The sequence below is a fragment of the Gadus macrocephalus genome, chromosome 20 (genome assembly GCF_031168955.1).
Source record: "Gadus macrocephalus chromosome 20, ASM3116895v1".
Lineage (NCBI taxonomy): Eukaryota > Metazoa > Chordata > Actinopteri > Gadiformes > Gadidae > Gadus > Gadus macrocephalus.
This window is the reverse complement of record NC_082401.1, coordinates 11,611,162-11,634,453: the sequence shown is the minus strand read 5'-3', so window position 1 is coordinate 11,634,453 and position 23,292 is coordinate 11,611,162. Positions and strand designations below refer to the sequence as shown.

At 50.4% G+C, this 23,292-nt stretch overlaps 2 protein-coding genes and 3 long non-coding RNA genes across 13 annotated transcripts; 3 read left to right on the top strand and 2 right to left on the bottom strand.

Annotated features, from left to right (window-relative positions):
- Nucleotides 1-750: 750 nt before the first annotated feature.
- galnt3 (UDP-N-acetyl-alpha-D-galactosamine:polypeptide N-acetylgalactosaminyltransferase 3 (GalNAc-T3)) lies at nucleotides 751-10,628 on the top strand. 3 transcript variants are annotated; one of them, XM_060039371.1, is made up of 11 exons: nucleotides 751-1,077; nucleotides 2,199-2,772; nucleotides 4,274-4,446; nucleotides 4,594-4,743; nucleotides 4,862-5,096; nucleotides 5,875-5,992; nucleotides 6,186-6,386; nucleotides 9,225-9,356; nucleotides 9,552-9,653; nucleotides 9,747-9,899; nucleotides 10,363-10,628. In XM_060039371.1, exons 2-11 carry the CDS (start codon nucleotides 2,213-2,215, stop codon nucleotides 10,474-10,476), a joined length of 1,938 nt encoding a protein of 645 aa, XP_059895354.1. In that variant the 5' UTR covers nucleotides 751-1,077; nucleotides 2,199-2,212; the 3' UTR covers nucleotides 10,477-10,628. The 3 variants fall into 3 exon arrangements, with proteins under 3 accessions (XP_059895354.1, XP_059895355.1, XP_059895356.1); XM_060039372.1 differs by having other exon boundaries at nucleotides 753-1,077; nucleotides 2,235-2,772; XM_060039373.1 differs by having other exon boundaries at nucleotides 757-1,077; nucleotides 2,271-2,772.
- LOC132448252 (uncharacterized) lies at nucleotides 3,417-4,138 on the top strand. The gene is made up of 2 exons (XR_009523339.1): nucleotides 3,417-3,523; nucleotides 3,633-4,138. It is a non-coding gene; the product is annotated as an uncharacterized LOC132448252 (long non-coding RNA).
- LOC132448251 (uncharacterized) lies at nucleotides 10,565-11,520 on the bottom strand. The gene is made up of 3 exons (XR_009523338.1): nucleotides 10,825-11,520; nucleotides 10,702-10,767; nucleotides 10,565-10,628 (listed from the first exon to the last, which is right to left on the bottom strand). It is a non-coding gene; the product is annotated as an uncharacterized LOC132448251 (long non-coding RNA).
- Nucleotides 11,521-11,557: 37 nt separating this feature from the next.
- LOC132448592 (uncharacterized) lies at nucleotides 11,558-12,532 on the top strand. The gene is made up of 2 exons (XR_009523393.1): nucleotides 11,558-12,101; nucleotides 12,153-12,532. It is a non-coding gene; the product is annotated as an uncharacterized LOC132448592 (long non-coding RNA).
- Nucleotides 12,278-22,808, bottom strand: csrnp3 (cysteine-serine-rich nuclear protein 3). 7 transcript variants are annotated; one of them, XM_060040017.1, is made up of 6 exons: nucleotides 22,283-22,808; nucleotides 22,118-22,248; nucleotides 20,131-20,312; nucleotides 17,493-17,752; nucleotides 16,100-16,390; nucleotides 12,278-15,929 (listed from the first exon to the last, which is right to left on the bottom strand). In XM_060040017.1, the coding sequence occupies exons 3-6, from the start codon at nucleotides 20,303-20,305 to the stop codon at nucleotides 14,859-14,861; spliced, it is 1,797 nt and encodes a 598-aa protein (XP_059896000.1). In that variant the 5' UTR covers nucleotides 20,306-20,312; nucleotides 22,118-22,248; nucleotides 22,283-22,808; the 3' UTR covers nucleotides 12,278-14,858. The 7 variants fall into 7 exon arrangements, with proteins under 7 accessions (XP_059896000.1, XP_059896001.1, XP_059896002.1 ...); XM_060040018.1 differs by having other exon boundaries at nucleotides 22,118-22,231; nucleotides 22,321-22,808; XM_060040019.1 differs by having other exon boundaries at nucleotides 22,118-22,210; nucleotides 22,338-22,808.
- Between the last annotated feature and the right edge of the window lie 484 nt (nucleotides 22,809-23,292).

The following is a 23,292-nucleotide window of genomic DNA, read 5'->3' as shown; positions in this document are numbered from 1 at the left end:
AAAACAAAAGACAATATAAGTCCTTCCTCTTATGGGTGACCTGGCGTCTCCGGGTCCGGTCCGGCTGCGTGGACGGCGTCTCAATCGCTCCCGTCTTCTCCCACTCAGCCCTGGGGGGGAAGCGTATTGGCGTTGGTACGGGTTGGTGCGTTCTCCCCCTACCGCGTCTGTCCAACTCGGCTGTCTCTGCCGTCTGGAGCGTGTTCGGTCCTTAAGAGGCCTCTGGCGTCTCCCTCCCCCAGGTGATCCCAATGCCGCCCTGCTGAACGGCACATACGTACCTCCCTCGGACTACCTGTCCGCGGAGAGGGCGACCCCCCTGGTTAGAGCGGGGTTGCGTGCGCGCGCGGGGTTGCGTGTGTGTGTGTTATTGTGGCCGTTATATTGTGGCCCTTGGCCTTGGTCCTCCAGCTGTCCCCCGATCCCGATGTGATGACTGCTGAACGGTAAGATGTCGGGTTATGATGACTTCTGAACGGTAAGAGCTGTTAACTAGTGTCGGGTTGTGATGACTGCTTCACTGAAGGAGTGAACCAGTCCTCCTAATTAAGATATCCTTTAACTTAAGGGCTGAACAGATCATAATTAAGATCTCCTTTATTGATCAGACTTCTGCGGGGAATCCGATTTCGATATCGGAACACTTTCGGCAAAGTGACCAAAGACTGTCGGACCATGTTAGTTATACCCAACAATGCAGGCCTAACCGAGAGTCATTATTACTAACATATCGTATAGGGTTATTATCGGGGATACGGACTTTAACGACCAACTCAGACCTGTCTAGGACCACGCATGCGCACTGGAAGGACTCCGCCCTCTACCTGAGGGAACGCACCTGGACCCGCGAGACGGAAGTGTGGCAGCGCGAGGAGGGGTCGCCCGCAGCGGTCTTTACTTTAGAGAAAAACAAGCAAAGAAACAAACAAACAAACAAGAAGTTTAGAAGTTGAAGCAGAAGGTTGGACTTTTCAGAACTGCCGACCGCTGATGTTCTCCTCGTCCGATGGGCGTCATCGTTCTCAGAAGAACTCAACTCTGATTCAAACTCAAAGGGTTTGATTCGGGCTCCGTCTGGTGCGTTCATGGGTCTTCATATTACAATATCAGATTACTTTATATTGGAATATATTTACAATCGTTGTCTTCATTTGATTCCAAGTGTGTTAAGAGTTCTTCATATTATAACCTATGTTTTCATATAGCCTAGGAACCTACAGTGCCTTGCAAAAGTATTCAGCCCCCTGGGCATTTTTCGTATTTTGTTGCCTTGCAACCTGGAATTAACATGGGTTGTTTGAGGATTTACATCATTTAATTTACAGAACATGCCCACAAATTTGAATATGTGTTTTTTTTATTAACGTGAGGCAGACAACAAATAGGACAAAATAACAAAGTTAATGTGCCTAACTATTCACCCCCCCTAAATGCAATACTTTGTAGAGCCACCTTTGGGCAATCACAGCTGCAAGTCGCTTTGAATGAGTCTTTATGAGCTTGCCACATCTTGCCACTGTTTTTTCTGCCCATTCCTCATTGCAAAACCGCTACAGCTCCTTCAAGTTGGGATGTAATGCTTGTGAACAGCCATCTTTAAGTCTGACCACAGATTTTCTATTGGATTGAGGTCTGGGCTTCGACCAAGCCATTCTAATACATTAAACCACTCAAGTGTTGCTTTAGCAGTGTGTTTGGGGTCATTGTCCTGCTGGAAGGTGAACCTCCGTCCTAGAGTCAAATCACGCACGAGTGGTACAGGTTTTGCTCAAGAATATCCCTGTGTTTAGCACCATCCGTCTCTCCCTTAACTCACCAGTGTCAACTCACTGTGTTTAGCACCATCCGTCTCTCCCTTAACTCACCAGTGTCAACTCACTGTGTTTAGCACCATCCGTCTCTCCCTTAACTCACCAGTGTCAACTCACTGAGTTTAGCACCATCCGTCTCTCCCTTAACTCACCAGTGTCCACTGGGGTGTTCTTTGGGTGTCTGTCTGTCCCCAGGCCCTGTCTCCCTGATGCCTGTCTGTCTGTCCCCGGGCCCTGTCTCCCTGATGCCTGTCTGTCTGTCCCCGGGCCCTGTCTCCCTGATGCCTGTCTGTCTGTCCCCAGGCCCTGTCTCCCTGTTGCCTGTCTGTCTGTCCCCAGGCCCTGTCTCCCTGATGCCTGTCTGTCTGCCTGTCTGTCTGTCCCCAGGCCCTGTCTCCCTGATGCCTGTCTGTCTGTCCCCAGGCCCTGTCTCCCTGATGCCTGTCTGTCTGTCCCCAGGCCCTGTCTCCCTGATGCCTGGGCTCCGCAGGGTGCTGCGGCGGTGGCTCCGCCCTGTGAAGGTGGTGCTGTTGGCGCTGGTGTTTGTGACGGTGCTGTTCCTGATGCAGTGGGAGGTGGGGCGCCCGGCCCAGGACCCGGGCGCCCCACCTCCCCCCACCTCGGCGGGGGGGCGGGGCTCTGTGCTGGGCCGGGTCCTGGGCGCCGTCCACCAGCTGCTCCCCGACCTGCAGATCCGGGCCCCCGAGCGCCGGCGGGGCCCAGGGGGGAGGGGCTGTCCCCCGGGCCGCTACGGCGCCGCCGAGCTGCGCCCCGCCCTGGAGCGGCCCCCCCAGGACCCGCGGGCCCCGGGGGCCTCGGGGGGGGCCTTCCTCACAGACTCCCTGACCCCCGCGCAGCAGCAGGAGAAGCAGCGCGGCGAGGAGAAGCACTGCTTCAACCTGTACGCCAGCGACCGCATCTCCCTGAGCCGCGGCCTGGGGCCCGACACCAGACCCCCAGAGTGAGGGCCGACAGGGGGCGGGGTTAGGGGCGGGGGGCCCCACACCAGACCCCCAGAGTGAGGGCCGACAGGGGCGGGGTTAGGGGCGGGGGGCCCCACACCAGACCCCCAGAGTGAGGGCCGACAGGGGCGGGGTTAGGGGCGGGGGGCCCCACACCAGACCCCCAGAGTGAGGGCCGACAGGGGCGGGGTTAGGGGCGGGGGGCCCCACACCAGACCCCCAGAGTGAGGGCCGACAGGGGCGGGGTTAGGGGCCGGGGGCCCCACACCAGACCCCCTGAGTGAGGGGTGACCAGGGGCGTGCTTAGGGGCCGGGGGCCCCACACCAGACCCCCAGAGTGAGGGCCGACAGGGGGCGGGGTTAGGGGCCGGGGGCCCCACACCAGACCCCCTGAGTGAGGGGTGACCAGGGGCGTGCTTAGGGGCCGGGGGCCCCACACCAGACCCCCAGAGTGAGGGCCGACAGGGGGCGGGGTTAGGGGCCGGGGGCCGGGGGCCCCACACCAGACCCCCTGAGTGAGGGGTGACCAGGGGTGGGGTTAGGGTCCAGGGGCCCCACACCAGACTCCCAGAGTGAGGGGTGATCAGGGGCCGGGTTAGGGGCCGGGGGCCCCACACCAGACCCCCAGAGTGAGGGCCGACAGGGGGCGGGGTTAGGGGCCGGGGGCCCCACACCAGACCCCCTGAGTGAGGGGTGACCAGGGGTGGGGTTAGGGTCCAGGGGCCCCACACCAGACCCCCAGAGTGAGGGGTGACCAGGGGCCGGGTTAGGGGCCGGGGGCCCCACACCAGACCCCCAAAGTGGGGGCGGGGTTAGGGGCGGGGTTAGGGGCCGGGGGCCCGACACCAGACCCCCAGAGTGGGGGTCTGGGGCCGGTAAAAGGTAGTTGCTGACACATTGAATACATAGAATACTCCTGATAATACGCCTCCAATATGTTGATCAATGATGAGTATGTAGTTGAACCAGGCGTCAAACTAGCTGCTTGTTAATGCAGGCCGAGAATGCACTGTCCCCCTTGGGATAAAAACGTCTGCTAAATAGTCAAATATCAATCGTAAGCGGAAAGGACCTTTGGTGGGTTGAGGGTCACAGAGTGGATTGAGTTCTAGTGTCATAGAGTCCATATCTTCAGGCCATCAGGGAAATCAATAAATGCCACCATATGTTAATCAATTATTTCTTCAGTGCCTTTGCTTCATGTGGGTGACGTGTAGCCCAGTATAACCATACCAGTAGCCCAGTATAACCATACCAGTAGCCCAGCATAACCATACCAGTAGCCCAGTATAACCATACCAGTAGCCCAGCATAACCATACCAGTACTCAAGTATAACCATACCAGTAGCCCAGTATAACCATACCAGCAGTAGCCCAGTATAACCATACCAGCAGTAGCCCAGTGTAACAATACCAGTGGCCCAGCATAACCATACCAGTGAGACCAGGGGAGCATCAGGTGTCCCCACAGGTACAACATGGCTGTGTTTGACCTCCAGGTGCCTGGAGCAGACGTTCGCCCGCTGCCCGCCGCTGCCGACCACCAGCGTCATCATCGTGTTCCACAACGAGGCCTGGAGCACGCTGATGAGGACGGTGTTCAGCGTGCTGCACACGGCCCCCGCCCGGCTGCTCAAGGAGGTCATCCTGGTGGACGACGCTAGCGTGGACGGTAGCTCTGTCTGTCTGTCTGTCTGTCTGTCTGTCTGTCTGTCTGTCTGTCTGTCTGTCTGTCTGTCTGTCTGTCTCTGTCTCTGTCTCTGTCTCTGTCTCTGTCTCTGTCTCTGTGTTTGTCTGAACTGAGCTCCTGTCCTTCAAGAGGCGCTGCAGGGCGGCCTGGACGCGTTCCTCAAGCCGCTGGGCCAGGTCCGCGTGGTGCGCCAGCGAGAGCGGAAAGGTCTGATCACAGCGCGCCTGCTGGGGGCCTCGGTGGCCACTGGGGACACCCTCACCTTCCTGGATGCTCACTGTGAGTTCACTGTACACCAGCGGCCCTGCCTCCCCTTCCAAGACCTATCAGCCCAGTAAGTGTTGGAGCTGGAGCTCCAAGGCTCCCTGGCTCTTCATCATAAGGTTCCCCTTCACAGGCGAGTGCTTCAGCGGCTGGCTGGAGCCGCTGCTGGCCAGGATAGCGGAGAACTACACAGCAGTGGTGAGCCCTGACATCACCACCATCGACCTCAACACCTTCGAGTTCATGAAGCCATCGCCCTACGGCCAGAACCACAACCGGGGGAACTTCGACTGGGGCTTGTCCTTCGGCTGGGAGAGCCTACCGGAGCACGAGAAGCAGAGGAGGAAAGATGAGACCTACCCCATCAGGTAAGACTGTTCTCTGAGGTTAGGCCTAGTCTACCCCATCAGTAAGACTGTTCTCTGAGGTTAGGCCTAGTCTACCCCATCAGTAAGACTCTCTGAGGTTAGGCCTAGTCTACCCCATCAGTAAGACTGTTCTCTAAGGTAAGGCCTAGTCTACCCCATCAGGTAAGACTGTTCTCTGAGGTTAGGCCTAGTCTACCCCATCAGGTAAGACTGTTCTCTGAGGTTAGGCCTAGTCTACCCCATCAGTAAGACTCTCTGAGGTTAGGCCTAGTCTACCCCATCAGGTAAGACTGTTCTCTGAGGTTAGGCCTAGTCTACCCCATCAGGTAAGACTGTTCTCTGAGGTTAGGCCTCGTCTACCCCATTAGTAAGACTGTTCTCTAAGGTTAGGCCTAGTCTACCCCATCAGTAAGACTCTCTAAGGTTAGGCCTAGTCTACCCCATCAGTAAGACTCTCTGAGGTTAGGCCTAGTCTACCCCATCAGGTAAGACTGTTCTGAGGTTAGGCCTAGTCTACCCCATCAGTAAGACTCTCTGAGGTTAGGCCTAGTCTACCAGTAGTTAGCAAGCTCCTTCCCATCCCGCGTTGACTCGTGCTGCGTTCTGTGATTTGAGTTCTGTAGAAGTCTGATTTCCCCCCCCCCCCCCCCTGTGGATTATTCCCTTAAGTATTCCCATGCTGTCCTCAGACCAGCAGACTGACCAGCATGGATGGACCAGGCGTGTTGGCTAGGTGCAGGCCGTCTGACTGACACCTTGTGAACCTTCTTCTCAACAGGACCCCTACGTTTGCTGGAGGCCTCTTTTCAATCTCTAAAGAATATTTCTACCACATCGGCAGCTACGACGAGGAGATGGAGATCTGGGGCGGCGAGAACATCGAGATGTCCTTTAGGGTAGAGTGTGTGTGTGTGTGTGTGTGTGTGTGTGTGTGTGTGTGTGTGTGTGTGTGTGTGTGTGTGTGTGTGTGTGTGTGTGTGTGTGTGTGTGTGTGTGTGTGTGTGTGTGTGTGTGTGTGTGACATCAGCTGTGTGTGTGTGTGTGCAGGTGTGGCAGTGTGTGACATCAGCTGTGTGTGTGTGTGTGCAGGTGTGGCAGTGTGGTGGGCAGCTGGAGATCCTGCCCTGCTCGGTCGTTGGTCACGTGTTCCGCAACAAGAGCCCCCACTCCTTCCCAAAGGGCACCCAGGTGATCGCCCGCAACCAGGTGAGGCTGGCCGAGGTCTGGATGGACGAGTACAAGGAGATCTTCTACCGCCGCAACCAGCAGGCGGGACAGCTGGCCATACAGGTACCTCCCCCCCGAACCGACTAGCTGGCTGGCTGGCTGGCTGGCTGGCTGACTGGCTGACTACTTACGCACTTTGATCCGGAGCAAGCAGCCAATCCTTACAGCATGAAACGCCTAGCTGGGTCAGAGATGAGTGGAGCTGAGTCAGAGATGAGTGGAGCTGAGTCAGAGATGAGTGGAGCTGAGTTAAAGCTGGGAGCTTCAGGCTGATCAGCCAACATGTCTGACCGGGCGAGTTGAGGCAGGTGGATGGATGTCCCAGCGAGGCGCGGTCTGAACACGTGTTCCATGTTGGAGCCAAAAGAGTCTCCAAAGAACTGGCAGCAGGTTGGCCCATCACAGCCACACTAAGTGTTATTGCTGTAGTTAAAACATGAGGATGAGCGCCTCAGGAAGGCTCCCGCTCCAGTAAATGACAAGCTGCTGGTCTTAAGCCCTCATCAAGCCCTCATGAAGGCCGGGGGCTCCACCCGGACGCCACAGACTGTGTGTACCTGGCTCTGCTTACTGTTATTACTGAGTCCAATTATTACCAATATAGTGGTGAGAATGGAGCAATGTACCTGAGGTGATGAGTCGGTTCTATGCTGAGGTGATGAGTTGGTCCTATGGTGGTGATAAGTTGGTTCTATGATGGTGATGAGTTGGTCCTATGATGGTGATAAGTTGGTTCTATGATGGTGATGACTTGGTTCTATGATGGTGATGACTTGGTTCTATGATGGTGATGAGTTGGTTTGATGATGGTGATGAGTTGGTTCTATGATGGTGATGAGTTGGTTTGATGATGGTGATGAGTTGGTTCTATGATGGTGATGAGTTGGTTCTATGATAGTGATGCGTTGGTTTGATGATGGCGATGAGTTGGTTCTATGATGGTGATGACGAGTTGGTTCTATGATGGTGATGAGTTGGTTCTATGATGGTGATGAGTTGATTCTATGATGGTGATGAGTTGGTCCTATGATGGTGATGAGTTGGTTCTATGATGGTGATGAGTTGGTTCTATGATGGTGATGAGTTGATTCTATGATGGTGATGAGTTGGTCCTATGATGGTGATGAGTTGGTTTTATGTTGAGGGGATGAGTTGGTTCTATGTTGAGGGGATGAGTTGGTTCTATGTTGAGGTGAAGAGTTGGTTCTATGATGGTGAAGAGTTGGTTCTATGATGGTGAAGAGTTGGTTCTATGATGGTGAAGAGTTGGTTCTATGATGGTGAAGAGTTGGTTCTATGATGGTGATGAGTTGGTTCTATGATGGTGATGAGTTGGTTCTATGGTGATGAGTTGGTTATATGATGGTGATGAGTTGGTTCTATGATGGTGATTAGTTGTTTCTATGATGGTGATGAGTTGGTTCTATGATGGGGATGAGTTGGTTCTATGTTGAGGTGATGAGTTGGTTCTACGTTGAGGTTATGAGTTGGTTCTATGATGGTGATAAGTTGGTTCTATGATGGTGATGAGTTGGTTCGATGATGGTGAAGAGTTGGTTTGATGTTGAGGGGATGAATTGGTTCAATGTTGAGGGGATGAGTTGGTTCTATGATGGTGATGACTTGGTTCGATGATGGTGATGAGTTGGTTTGATGATGGTGATGAGTTGGTTCTATGATGGTGATGAGTTGGTTCTATGATGGTGATGAGTTGGTTCTATGATAGTGATGCGTTGGTTTGATGATGGTGATGAGTTGGTTCTATGATGGTGATGACGAGTTGGTTCTATGATGGTGATGAGTTGGTTCTATGATGGTGATGAGTTGATTCTATGATGGTGATGAGTTGGTTCTATGATGGTGATGACGAGTTGGTTCTATGATGGTGATGAGTTGGTTCTATGATGGTGATGAGTTGATTCTATGATGGTGATGAGTTGGTCCTATGATGGTGATGAGTTGGTTCTATGATGGTGATGAGTTGGTTCTATGATAGTGATGCGTTGGTTTGATGATGGTGATGAGTTGGTTCTATGATGGTGATGACGAGTTGGTTCTATGATGGTGATGAGTTGGTTCTATGATGGTGATGAGTTGATTCTATGATGGTGATGAGTTGGTCCTATGATGGTGATGAGTTGGTTCTATGATGGTGATGAGTTGGTTCTATGATGGTGATGAGTTGATTCTATGATGGTGATGAGTTGGTCCTATGATGGTGATGAGTTGGTTTTATGTTGAGGGGATGAGTTGGTTCTATGTTGAGGTGAAGAGTTGGTTCTATGATGGTGATGAGTTGGTTCTATGATGGTGATGAGTTGGTTCTATGGTGATGAGTTGGTTATATGATGGTGATGAGTTGGTTCTATGATGGTGATTAGTTGTTTCTATGATGGTGATGAGTTGGTTCTATGATGGGGATGAGTTGGTTCTATGTTGAGGTGATGAGTTGGTTCTACGTTGAGGTTATGAGTTAGTTCTATGATGGTGATAAGTTGGTTCTATGATGGTGATGAGTTGGTTCGATGATGGTGAAGAGTTGGTTCGATGTTGAGGGGATGAATTGGTTCAATGTTGAGGGGATGAGTTGGTTCTATGATGGTGATGACTTGGTTCGATGATGGTGATGAGCTGGTTCTATGTTGAGGGGATGAATTGGTTCGATGTTGAGGGGATGAGTTGGTTCTATGATGGTGATGATGAGTTGTTTCTATGATGGTGATGAGTTGGTTCTATGATGTAGATGAGTTGGTTCTATGTTGAGGGGATGAGTTGGTTCTATGATGGTGATGAGTTGGTTCTATGCTGAAGTGATGAGTTGGTTCTATGTTGAGGGGATGAGTTGGTTCTATGATTGTGATGAGTTGGTTCTATGTTGAGGTGATGAGTTGGTTCACACAGGGGGCCTTCGGAGATGTCTCGCGGCGGGTGCAGCTCCGTCAGCGGCTCCAGTGTAAGACCTTCACGTGGTTCCTGAACACCGTCTACCCGGAGGTCTTCATGCCAGACCTTCATCCTCCACAGTTTGGCTCGGTGAGACACAAACACACCCTCCTCCTCCTCCTCCTGTGGGTCAGGGCGGGGGGGAAGGCTTCTCTGTTAGGCAGAGGGAGGGAGTAGGGCCCCTGCTCCTCAGCTGAGCTTTGATTCCCGTCCCTCGTGGGTGGAGCTCCATGTGAGGGGGGGCTCTCTGGGCGCTACACGGGATGACCCCTCCTTCGCCCGCAGGTCAGGAGCGAGGGGAAGGAGGCGTGCCTGGACGCAGGCGAGGACAACGAGGGTGGGAAGCAGCTCATCATGTACCCCTGCCACGGGCTGGGAGGAAACCAGGTGAGCTCCACCGGCTCTGATTGGCTGAAGGGACGGTAGGAAGGTCTGATTACTGAGTGGTTTCTCACGCTCCTCATGGGGTTTCTGTTGTAGTATTTTGAGTACTCCTCACACCAAGAGATTCGCCACAACATTCAGAAGGAGCTGTGTTTGCACGGGAAAGATGGACTGGTGAAACTGGAGGATTGCCAATACAAAGGCAAGCACACGTTGGTGGGCGCAGAGCAGGAGTGGGAGCTGAAAGATGTGAGTACGGAGAAGCTTTTTTTAAATGTATTGATTAGATCAGCAAGGGCTGACTACATCAAGGGGCAACCTGTGCTTTGAACTGAAAGACGGTTGTGGGATTGCATGCAAAAAGAAAGTGGTTATGTCTGCAGTAGGGAACGTGAGAGATGTAGACGGTAGCTCTCCACTACACTCCCTCTAGATTGACCGGAGACTCGCTGCAGTTCAGGCACAACTCTTGGACGAGTTGTCAAGTCACATGCTTAGAGGTCCGCTCGTCGACCAATAGGGACGCGGAGGCTTCACATGGAGTCTGAAACGCAGAGTCTGAAACTAAAATCGCTGATAAACCGCGCTGTGTCTCCGCATCTCCACTGAGGAGGAACTGCTGGTCGACGTATCATTCTTAAATGTCGCAGGCTTGTATATGAACATACCTGTGGTAATAAGTGCTTGTGATGGTTTATCGTTCTCTTTACAGAACCACCTGTTCTACCTCCGAGGGGCCGACATGTGCCTCAGTGCTGGGAGCGGCCAGCCGGCGCTGGCGGGCTGCGACGCCTCGGACCGCTCACAGCTCTGGACCTTCATATGAGCTCTGGACCTTCAGCTCTGGACCTTCATATGAGAGCTCTGGGCCTTCATATGAGCTCTGGACCTTCAGCTCTGGACCTTCATATGAGAGCTCTGGGCCTTCATATGAGCTCTGGACCTTCAGCTCTGGACCTTCATATGAGAGCTCTGGGCCTTCATATGAGAGCTCTGGGCCTTCATATGAGGTCTGGACCTTCAGCTCTGGACCTTCATATAAGCTCTGGACCTTCATATGAGGTCTGGACCTTCAGCTCTGGACCTTCATATGAGCTCTGGACCTTCAGCTCTGGACCTTCATATGAGCTCTGGACCTTCATATGAGCTCTGGACCTTCATATGAGCTCTGGACCTTCAGCTCTGGACCTTCAGCTCTGGACCTTCATGGGAGCTCTGGAGAAGGGGATGCCACCGCTGAAAGGAACCGGAAATTAGCCTTATTCAGCTGGTGGCCATCCTGACTCTAAACACTGCAGGGTGATGGAATGAATACGGAGGTTCAGATCAGAGGCGGAACCAACATGGCCGCTAGGTAAGGCCTAAGAGACCAGCGGGATAACTGGTAACTGACAGATCAGGTTTAATTATATAGATATAAAATTATGGACTTTTAATGGGAAAAAAATGCGCTTTTACTCAAATACTTTAAAAAAAAACATTTTATTTATCTGCTTTTAATGCGTCAATTGCATTTTTCTGTTTTTACAAAATATGTGATTAGTATTTTAAATTCAAAGAATTGTGTTATGACAAGTGCCTTGTTGAGGTTGAATATATATATATATATATATTTTTTTTTTACTTATTTACACAACCTACAAAAAAAAAAATAGAATTCAATGGGTATTTTTTTGATGTAGCACAGATTTGCCCAGATTACTGAGTTGTATCAAATGGCTGAAATCCCTTCAGCAGCGTAAACGGGATCAAAAAGCTTTAAACAAAGCGGAATGAATTACGGCCCAAGATCCACCCTATTCACTACCGATCCTCTCTGACCTCCGTGTTTGGGGCTGAGGACTGCATTTATTATCAGTATTTAACTTTTGTGAAAATTTGTGCCGGCGAAATGCACATTTCTTGGACCCCTGCATAACTGCTTGCAGTTCTAGTTAAAAGTTGCTGTTGCAGATACGATTGTAAAACATTCAATCAGCTTTTCAAAAGTCTATATTTATAGTTTGTGTTTGAAAATCCAATTTTTTATTTTCTTGCACAATGGATTGTAATAAACAGTTTAGTTTGCTAAGATGTTTCCATTTATGGTCATTACAAACCCTTTCTAAAGGTTAGAATTTGTTTGACCAAGTTGCTTATTTATATGTTCTGAGAAACTTGATTTATACCTCCCAGGTGGGAGATATTTAGATTATAAATGTAATTAATGAGCTGTTGTATATTATTTGTTTCTTGTTGTATTGTGTGCCACTAAAGATGTGGAGGCCACTATGCCCTCATCTCCTGCTGTTCTGTACACGCAGTGGTCATCGACCAGGAAGGGGAGGAGCCACTACTGTCCTCACATTCCTGTGTGATGGGAGGTCATCTCCTGCTGGCTCCTCCCCTTCCTGGTCGCTGACCAGGAAGGGGAGGAGCCACTACTGTCCTCACATTCCTGTGTGATGGGAGGTCATCTCTTGCTGGCTCCTCCCCTTCCTTGTCGCTGACCAGGAAGGGGAGGAGTCACTACTGTCCTCATATTCCTGTGTAATGTGAGGTCATCTCTTCTGGCTCCAGCCGCTCATTAACTCGGATTTTTATATCGATTCTGTTCATTTGTAAACCATGGTAAAAAGGAAACGACATGAGAAGGATTTTGGTTTTAATCTACCATAAGAAACAAATAGATTTCTAACATGTATATAACATTTTGTGCAAAATGTATCCGGTTTCACAGAATATGAATCAAAACCAAATAAATTAGGCCTGTGACAATTCTACAAATCACAACCAGTATAAAACAAATGGGACTCGACATAGACGTTTTAGTTTAGCCACAATAAATATAATAATATTATAGACATGATTCTGAATAAATATCTAATCAATCCAACACAGCAGCTATTCTTCCTGACCCCTTCCTTCTCGTCTACTTTGGCAAAATGTAGGGGTATGTTGATTTCAGTGGCATGGTAACGGTATGTTGATGTTAGGGGTATGTTGACTTCAGTGTGATGTTAGCCTTCAGTGCGTTTATCTCTGAGCCATTCGAGGCACAGACAGTTTTACCTGATGATAATGATTGGAAGGTATTGAGGGCAGGGCAGATATTCCGTAATGCAGGGGCTAAGAGCTTAACAAGCACAATGCTTTCGTGAACTATTAGTGTGGGAAAGATTTTTTTTTAAACTCGGAGGCTATTGAATATATGGTAAGAGGCTTAATATAGTCATGGTTTCACTTATGCTAACCTGTTCTTTCATACCTCATAAAAATATACATATATTGGGAAATATATAATTGTTTTGATTGAACACTAATTTATTTCCCTCTTAATCTTTGATCATTTCGTAAATGATTAGAAGAACGCTAATTAATGGGCCTGCATGATTATCATCTCAATTGATAGACAAACAAGTCCTAACAGTGGAATATGTGTAAACCTGTTCTCAGTTCCATTACTAAAACACTAATAGCTGTGGTCCCCCGGAAATGTTTCAACTATTTCAAGTTTCCATCTAATCCTATTTCCACCAAATGTCCATGACTGTAAGATGTTAGTGATCCTTTAGGGCTAGTTGTTAGTGGACATGACCTTCAGGGGGTACAGTACCCTGTTAGCTGTAAGGGGGAATTTAGGGGGTACAGTATCCTGTAAGTTGTTAGTGGACATGACCTTTATGGGGTACAGTACCCTGTTAGCTGTAAGTGGTCATAATCTTTAGGGGGTACAGTACCCTGTTAGCTGTGAGTGAACCTTTAGGGGGTACAGTTCCCTGTTAGCTGTGAGTGAACTTTTATGGGGTACAGTTCCCTGTTAGCTGTGAGTGAACCTTTAGGGGGTACAGTTCCCTGTTAGCTGTGAGTGAACATTTAGGGGTTACAGTTCCCTGTTAGCTGCGAGTGAACCTTTAGGGGGTAGTTCCCTGTTAGCTGTGAGTGAACCTTTAGGGGGTAGTTCCCTGTTAGCTGTGAGTGAACCATTAGGGGGTACAGTTCCCTGTTAGCTGTGAGTGAACCTTTAGGGGGTAGTTCCCTGTTAGCTGCGAGTGAACCTTTAGGGGGTACAGTACCCTGTTAGCTGTGAGTGAACCTTTAGGGGGTACAGTACCCTGTTAGCTGTGAGTGAACCATTAGGGGGTACAGTTCCCTGTTAGCTGTGAGTGAACCTTTAGGGGGTACAGTTCCCTGTTAGCTGTGAGTGAACCTTTAGGGGGTACAGTTCCCTGTTAGCTGTGAGTGAACCTTTAGGGGGTACAGTTCCCTGTAAGCTGTGAGTGAACCTTAATGGGCTGCAGTAGCTATCCAGAGTGCTTCTGGGATGTTCCTGCCACATTTTAGACGTCATGTTGTGTATTAAAGAGATACCAAGTGAAGTCAGGGAGCAGTGTGGCATTCCTTTAGAAAAACACAGAAAAGATTACTGACAAGAAAAATTAACATTATATATACAGTATTATAAGATATAATATACCTGTGTATGTGTGTGTATATATAGATATAGATATATATGTGTATTCGCAATAAACATTGGCCAGCTTTTCTGAAACACCATTGGGATTCTTAAGACAGCATGCGTATAACTATAAAGATAATGTACAATATAAATGATGCTCTGCATAACTCATAAACAAACTTTCTTTTGCACATTTGACACAAGTAGTAGACGTATTCTATATATTAAATATAAGGTTCAATTTTGGCTTGAAATTGGGCCTTCAACTCTGAAAGGACCAGACTCATTGCTCTGCAGAACACGTGTGTGTGCTCATTCTCATCCTGGCGTCAAAATGGCATAGTGGAGGAAGAAGCCCAACTCCAACATGATTGGCATCTCAACGTCTTATTGTGGACTCATTATGATGCATTGTGGGTCATGCTCATCGTAGAAAGCTTCAAGAAGAGACGCTTGAGTCTGGTCTGGACCTCGCTGAACGGCCCTGACCTCAGGGCGACGGTCTGCCAAGGGGATCATCTGAACGCCAACTAAACCTAGTCTCTTCCTGTGCAGGCCCTGAACAATGACTCCTTCTATCACTGCTGCTGCTGCCAAAGGAACAGCCAGCGTGATCGTTCAGAGGGTTTTGGAACACTATCTGGTTGTGATTCTGTGCCTGAGGCTGATCCGAGAAAGCTCCATCTGTCTTGATTTTGCTGTCTGGTTTGGATGCACGGTGGCCCGCAGCACGGCGGTACCGGTCGGGGGGGGGGGTGGGGGGGGGGCGCTCAGGGGGGGCTGGGGGGCAGGGGGGGCTGGGGACCAGCCGTGAGGCGCTGGCCGGCCGGCTGGGGGTCATCCATGTAGCGCTCTAGCGCTAGCCCACGGGACGAGGCCTGCTGCCTGTCCTGGGTGTGGACTCCGCCCAGCGTGTTGACTCCGCCCAGTGTGTTGACTTCGCCCAGTGTGTTGACTTCGTCCAGTGTGTTGACCCCGCCGAGTGTGTAGACCCCGCCCAGTGTGTTGACTCCGCCCAGTGTGTGGACTCCGCCCAGTGTGTGGACTCCGCCCAGTTTGTTTACTCCGCCCAGATTGTGGACTCCGCCCAGTGTGTGGACTCCGCCCAGCGTGTGGACTCTGCCCAGTGGGTCCTGGGAGGTGGGGCGCTCTCTCTCCGGGGGGTCAGGGTGTTGGCAGGCTGAGCTGGGGGCCTTTGTGCTGCTGGAGCTCTCCAGCTGAACCTCTCCAGGGGACGAGTCTGGCAAGCACCTGTTCCCGTTCACGTCTTGAGCGCCAGAGTCCTCTGTGGAGCCCAAGGCGGTGGTCGGCGGGGACACATGGGGTATGGCCCCGCTCTTGAAGATCACCCCCTTTTCTTCATCTTCATCATCCTGGTTCTCCTCATCCTCCTCAGAGTCACTGTTAGCCAAGCTCTGTGTGCTGGAGTCGGAGATTTCACTGCACACACTGCTGCTGTCCTCTTCGTCCTCCTCATCTTCCTCATTCTCCTCCTCCTCGTCTTCATCATCCTCCTCCTCCTCTTCATCCTCCAGGTGCTGGTCCATCTCTCTGGGGGTCTGCAGGTGCATGAGGGGGCCCTGGGGAAGGGCATCCGACAGGCCGTACTCCAGGCCATGCTGAGACTGGACCCGGGCGCTGCCGCTGCCCATTCCGTTCTCACCGTGGTAACCGTTGCCAGGGGGAGGCTGCTGCTGCTGCTCACGGCTCTTCTCCAGTTCCAGCTTCATGATGGTGTGCAGGAAGTGGGTCCGCACCCGGAGGGGGCTGAACTCCAGCCGGCCGGCGGTGTTGCTGCAGCCCTCCTGGGTGCAGCCGCAGGGGAAAGCCAGGCGGTCCACCTGAGGACACCCAGCCACAGGTTAATGGTCAAGCAACGGGTTCACCATTCAACTGGGTACGGATACAGATCTGAGTAGTTATGAGGATATGAAATACGGATAGTATTAGAATATAGACAGCAGCCATTCTTGGGGCCAGCGGTCATTAGGTGGTCCTTCTCTCTGATCACCTGGCACTTGATCCCGGCCGCGCTGCAGGCGCAGGTCTCAGGGTCGCAGAACGCCCTGCAGTCGCAGCCGCAGTCCTCCCGCGACGTGCGGACGGCCCGCAGCTCGTGCTTCTCCTCCACGGCGATCTTCTTGACCCCTGAGGAGCGCAGCAGAGCCCTCCTCTTCTTTGTGGTCAAGGGCTGCAGGAAGAAGTACTCGTCCACCTCCGTGCTGTCCAGGTCCTCATCTGAGATGTCCTCCGCCGCCAGCGCCTGGGCCTCCTCCGACTCCCCCCAGCCGCCCTGGCTCAGCTGGGATGACATTAAGGTCCCAGGTCAGGTGAAAGTTCACTTCTATTCATGTAGCCCTTTATCACAATCACAGTTCACAACGTTAGCATCAAACAGCAATGACAACCCATCTCAAAAAAGTCCATATCTCCAAGTCCATATCTCCAAGCCCATATCTCCAAGCCCATATCTCCAAGCCCATATCTCCAAGTCCATATCTCCAAGCCCATATCTCCAAGCCCATATCTCCAAGCCCATATCTCCAAGTCCATATCTCTAAGCCCATATACGGAGCACCATGAAGGGCGAGGAAGGAAACTCTTCAAATCAAAGTCAGTTTGAAAAGGAACATGGAAGAGGGATTCCAGGGACTTAAGGAGGGCAATTTAGGTGCAGCAGGAGTTAGCAGGAGTGCAGTAGTTGCCATGGGAGTATAAACAGCTGATTTTTTATCACGTTATCCTTTATTTTAAAGATATTTTCTCTTCAAGTTACTTGGTCCTGAAGCTGTGGTTCTGAACAGCTGCATGGTGCCTTCAGTTACATGGACCTGATGTGGAGGTACCTTCAGTTACATGGACCTGATGTGGAGGTACCTTCAGTTACATGGACCTGATGTGGAGGTACCTTGAGTTACATGGACCTGATGTGGAGGTACCTTGAGTTACATGGACCTGATGTGGAGGTACCTTGAGTTACATGGACCTGATGTGGAGGTACCTTGAGTTACATGGACCTGATGTGGAGGTACCTTGAGTTACATGGACCTGATGTGGAGGTACCTTGAGTTACATGGACCTGATGTGGAGGTACCTTGAGTTACATGGACCTGATGTGGAGGTACCTTGAGTTACATGGACCTGATGTGGAGGTACCTTGAGTTACATGGACCTGATGTGGAGATACCTTGAGTTACATGGACCTGATGTGGAGGTACCTTGAGTTACATGGACCTGATGTGGAGGTACCTTGAGTTACATGGACCTGATGTGGAGGTACCTTGAGTTACATGGACCTGATGTGGAGGTACCTTGAGTTACATGGACCTGATGTGGAGATACCTTGAGTTACATGGACCTGATGTGGAGGTACCTTGAGTTACATGGACCTGATGTGGAGGTACCTTGAGTTTGATTGAGTTGACCCTCTCCTCCTTCAGGTGGTTCCGGAGCATGTCCCGATGTAGTCTCTCTTGTTCCAGGGCGAACTCCCCCAGCGAGTACTGCCTCACCCAGCTGTGTGTGCTGGACATACCCAGCGTGCTGCCCCCCTGACTGGGAACGCTGGTGAACCCCTGCCTGCGGCCAAAGTAGTACACTGTTACATTCTCAAAATGGACCCTTCTGGTGCGGCGGCGTTTCCCCCTCTTCAATACGGAGTCAGCTGCAAGAAGCACAGAGAAAGAGAAGGGTCGGATGGACAAAGAGGTGCGGCAGAGAGAGCATGGTCAGGTTGTATATGGGATGCTAACTAAACACCAGACATGGAGTGTCTCCTGTGAAAGGTGGTAGCCCAACCCCCTATGACATGTACCCAGGTCCTACCACGTCTTTAAATATATTTTCTCATGTCTATCCACTCAGGGGCGTTGCGAGGTAGTGTGGGGGCCCCAAGCAAGAATTCTTAGGGGGCCGATTGTTGAGGGGGGGGGGGGGGGGGTTCGGAGCGATTGTTGACGGGGGGGGGGGGGGGTTCGGAGCGATTGTTGACGGGGGGGGGGGGGGGGTTCGGAGCGATTGTTGACGGGGGGACGGGACGGGGGGGTTCGGAGCGATTGTTGACGGACGGACGGACGGGGGCCCAAGCAATTGCCTGGTATGCCTAATGGGACGCGGCGCCCACTCTGGTCCTCTGCAGGGCTCTAAAGGACAGTCCCCCTGAGGCCAACAGGGGGCATGAATAATGCGCTGCTGGCTGTCACCTCCAGGTAGCCTGCATGGTATAGAAGTAATCCTAACATAGAACACAGGCGGTTGGCCCTAATGGTTGTGCCCTCATGGCGGAGCTCCAACATAGAGGCTGTAGTAACAGATCTACTAGAGGCTGTAGTAACAGATCTACTAGATGTTGTAGTAACAGATCAACAAGAGGCTGTAGTAACAGATCAACTAGAGGCTGTAGTAACAGATCAACAAGAGGCTGTAGTAACAGATCGACTAGAGGCTGTAGTAACAGATCTACTAGAGGCTGTAGTAACAGATCTACTAGATGTTGTAGTAACAGATCAACAAGAGGCTGTAGTAACAGATCAACTAGAGGCTGTAGTAACAGATCAACAAGAGGCTGTAGTAACAGATCGACTAGAGGCTGTAGTAACAGATCAACTAGAGGCTGTAGTAACAGATCAACTAGAGGCTGTAGTAGCAGATCAACTAGAGGCTGTAGTAACAGATCAACAAGAGGCTGTAGTAACAGATCAACTAGAGGCTGTAGTAACAGATCGACTAGAGGCTGTAGTAACAGATCAACTAGAGGCTGTAGTAGCAGATCAACTAGAGGCTGTAGTAACAGATCAACTAGAGGCTGTAGTAACAGATCAACTAGAGGCTGTAGTAACAGATCAACTAGAGGCTGTAGTAAGGGATCAAATAGAGGCTGTAGTAACAGATCGACTAGAGGCTGTAGTAACAGATCGACTAGAGGCTGTAGTAACAGATCAAATAGAGGCTGTAGTAACAGATCGACTAGAGGCTGTAGTAACAGATCAAATAGAGGCTGTAGTAGCAGATCAACTAGAGGCTGTAGTAACAGAACAACTAGAGGCTGTAGTAACAGATCAACTAGAGGCTGTAGTAAGGGATCAACTAGAGGCTGTAGTAACAGATCGACTAGAGGCTGTAGTAACAGATCGACTAGAGGCTGTAGTAACAGATCAACTAGAGGCTGTAGTAAGGGATCAACTAGAGGCTGTAGTAACAGATCGACTAGAGGCTGTAGTAACAGATCAACTAGAGGCTGTAGTAAGGGATCAACTAGAGGCTGTAGTAACAGATCAAATAGAGGCTGTAGTAACAGATCAACTAGAGGCTGTAGTAAGGGATCAACTAGAGGCTGTAGTAACGGATCAAATAGAGGCTGTAGTAACAGATCGACTAGAGGCTGTAGTAACAGATCAACTAGAGGCTGTAGTAGCAGATCAACTAGAGGCTGTAGTAACAGATCAACTAGAGGCTGTAGTAACAGATCAACTAGAGGCTGTAGTAAGGGATCAACTAGAAGCTGTAGTAACAGATCGACTAGAGGCTGTAGTAACAGATCGACTAGAGGCTGTAGTAACAGATCAACTAGAGGCTGTAGTAAGGGATCAACTAGAGGCTGTAGTAACAGATCAAATAGAGGCGGTAGTAACAGATCACCTTAAGGGGGTACTGGAACATTTCATAAATATTAGTAATAATAATGCTATTAATATGATAATAATATTTTCAGATATCAAGGTTGTGTGCACTATATCCTGGAGAAAATGATGACACTCTGAAAGGCAGTTGGATTGACTGCTCATTCCCTGGATTGTTTGATTGTTTGATTGGGACGACTATTCTCATGTCATGTTGAATGGCTGGACCCCACCCAGGCGATGGTCCCGGGGCAACGTGTGGACCGGGTCCAAGTGGTGGTCCCGGGACAACGTGTGGACCGGGGCCAGGCGGTGGTCCCGGGACAACGTGTGGACCGGGTCCAAGTGGTGGTCCCGGGACAACGTGTGGACCGGGGCCAGGCGGTGGTCCCGGGACAACGTGTGGACCGGTGGGTCTACTCACGGACGACGGGTCCCAAGGCGGACGGGTTCAGGCTGTCAGCGCTGTCGCCGCTCTCCGAGGACAGCTCCTCATCGGACTCCCTGATGGAGGAGCGGGGGGATGGGGACCCCTCCACCTCCTCAAACCTCCTCTTCAGAACGCCCCTCATAGGGTTAGGGTTAACCCTGCCACTCATAGCTCCTCTGCACACCGGGACACAGAGGACATGAAGACCAGAGGAGACATTCAGACCAGAGGAGACATGAAGACCAGAGGGGACATTAAGACCAGAGGACATTAAGACCAGAGAGGACATGAAGACCAGAGGACATTAAGACCAGAGAGGACATTAAGACCAGAGGGGACATTAAGACCAGAGGGGACATTAAGACCAGAGGACATTAAGACCAGAGGGGACATTAAGACCAGAGGACATTAAGACCAGAGGACATTAAGACCAGAGGACATTAAGACCAGAGGACATTAAGACCAGAGGGGACATTAAGATCAGAGGACATTAAGACCAGAGGACATTAAGACCAGAGAGGACATTAAGACCAGAGGGGACATGAAGACCAGAGGGGACATGAAGACCAGAGGGGACATTAAGACCAGAGGACATTAAGACCAGAGGGGACATTAAGACCAGAGGGGACATTAAGACCAGAGGACATTAAGACCAGAGGGGACATTAAGACCAGAGGACATGAAGACCAGAGGGGACATTAAGACCAGAGGACATTAAGACCAGAGGACATTAAGACCAGAGGGGACATTAAGATCAGAGGACATTAAGACCAGAGGACATTAAGACCAGAGAGGACATTAAGACCAGAGGGGACATGAAGACCAGAGGGGACATGAAGACCAGAGGGGACATTAAGACCAGAGGACATTAAGACCAGAGGACATTATGACCAGAGGACATTAAGACCAGAGGACATTAAGACCAGAGAGGACATTAAGACCAGAGGGGACATGAAGACCAGAGGGGACATGAAGACCAGAGGACATTATGACCAGAGGACATTAAGACCAGAGGACATTAAGACCAGAGGGGACATTAAGACCAGAGGGGACATTAAGACCAGAGGACATGAAGACCAGAGGACATTAAGGCCTTAACCATTAAACCCCTCCTCCTCTCGATAAATATATTTAATAGTAATAATAATAAATGTATTTGATTGATTCTTTTAATGAGCACACAGCCAGGCTGGTGGAACTTGTTTTCAGTACAGCTCCTTAATTTACATTATAACACATAATACAATTATAATATAAAAAATAATAAATGTGCATGACCTTACCTTAAGCTTCAGGGCAGCTGCCGTTTGTCTATTCTGGAATGAAGGGGTTAGAATGAAGGGGTTGAAGCAATGAAGGAATAATGTTTTATATTAACCCAAACATCTAGGCTAAATACAAGTTACATATGTTATATTGACAAAAACATATATGTCTATGTTACATGTAATATATTGACCAAAACATATAGGTCTATGATACATGTTATATATTGACAAAAACATCTAGGTATATGTCATATGTTAATACCCACCCAAACATCTAGGTCTATGGCACATGTTATTATTTACACCAACAGGTCTTTGTTTCACACACACACACACACACACACACACACACACACACACACACACACACACACACACACACACACACACACACACACACACACACACACACACACACACACACACACACTCTCAGTGTAAGTCCGGTCAGTATTGTCATTGATAATGTCGCCGTGAGCGACGGCACGCAGCAGCCTTCTACAGTCAGCTCCTGTGGTCCTGACATGTCGTCAGGTGAACACAATGGAGGCAACAATGAGATCCAATAGCAGCCCTCCTCATACCCTCATCCCCCCTCCTCATCCCTTCACCCCCCTCCTCATCCCCTCATCCCCCCTCCTCATCCTCTCCTCCACCCTTCTCATCGTCTCATCCTCCTTTTGTACCGATCAGGAGAAAAGCTTCATACTTACGGTTCATTTGATCAATCGCTGTTCGGCCAGTCCAGAGTCCTCCTCCTAGACCAGTCCACCTCCTTGACCAGTCCTTCTCCTAGACCAGTCCACCTCCCGGGTGACAGAGTCCTCCTCCGAAACCAGTCCACCTCCTAGACCAGTCTTTCTCCTAGACCAGTCCACCTCCCGGGTGACAGAGTCCTCCTCCTAGACCAGTCCACCTCCTAGACCAGTCCACCTCCTAGACCAGTCCTCCTCCTAGACCAGTCCTCCTCCTAGACCAGTCCACCTCCCAGTCCAGAGTCCTCCTCCTAGACCAGTCCACCTCCCAGTCCAGAGTCCTCCTCCTAGACCAGTCCACCTCCTAGACCAGTCCTCCTCCTAGACCAGTCCACCTCCTAGAGCAGTCCTCCTCCTAGACCAGTCCACCTCCCAGTCCAGAGTCCTCCTCCTAGACCAGTCCACCTCCCAGTCCAGAGTCCTCCTCCTAGACCAGTCCACCTCCCGGGTGACAGAGTTCTCGTGTTCTATTTCTACTCGGACCTCAATAACCCGCCGGCCCCATGTCGCATCTCCAGCTGTGTGCGTGTGTGCGTGCGTTCATCCGTGCGTGTTTAGGTGTGTGTGTGTGTGTGTGTGTGTGTGTGTGTGTGTGTGTGTGTGTGTGTGTGTGTGTGTGTGTGTGTGTGTGTGTGTGTGCGCGCACGTTGTATACCCTCTTTCCGGTGCAGCAGCTGCTCCGCCAGCAGCGTCACTCCGTCCGTCCAATCAGGAGAGAGGAGCACAAAGGAGTCAGGAGAGACGCTCCTTTTTATTGTTGATATTAAAAAAATATGTATATAGGCCCTATAATTTGATCTTAGCAGGGGATATGTTAGAGATGTTCTGAATGGACTGTTGGCACCTTCCAAGTGATGTTAAATCCTCTTGCCTTACAGACACACCCCGTGTCCCGCATGCATTGTCTAACCTTTCCACAGTAAAACACGGTGCTGTGTTTAACTGTTGAACATGGACCTCCAGTGGAGAAAGGGTGTCATTACATCTAGTGCCGGTTCTCAATAAGAGGCAATAGAACAGGTAAGTTCTATTCCAGATCTTTCTATTCTCTGTTCTTAGATCAATCTGGTTGTCAGCTTGTAACGTACTAGAAATCTTCTTGCTGACCAAATTATCAAAAAATGTTGTGCAAT

Bases quoted from the DNA above. Each gene is read 5' to 3' on its own strand.
- csrnp3 (XM_060040017.1), bottom strand. From the start codon at position 20,305: ATGAGTGGCAGGGTTAACCCTAACCCTATGAGGGGCGTTCTGAAGAGG. The intron at 17,753-20,130 runs GTGAGTAGACCC...TGCTTCTTGCAG, and splicing joins CGCCTTGGGACCCGTCGTCC to CTGACTCCGTATTGAAGAGG. The intron at 15,930-16,099 runs GTGATCAGAGAG...GGGTGTCCTCAG, and splicing joins CGGCCGGGATCAAGTGCCAG to GTGGACCGCCTGGCTTTCCC.
- galnt3 (XM_060039371.1), top strand. From the start codon at position 2,213: ATGCCTGTCTGTCTGTCCCCAGGCCCTGTCTCCCTGATGCCTGTCTGT. The intron at 2,773-4,273 runs GTGAGGGCCGAC...TTTGACCTCCAG, and splicing joins CCCGACACCAGACCCCCAGA to GTGCCTGGAGCAGACGTTCG. The intron at 9,654-9,746 runs GTGAGCTCCACC...TTTCTGTTGTAG, and splicing joins ACGGGCTGGGAGGAAACCAG to TATTTTGAGTACTCCTCACA.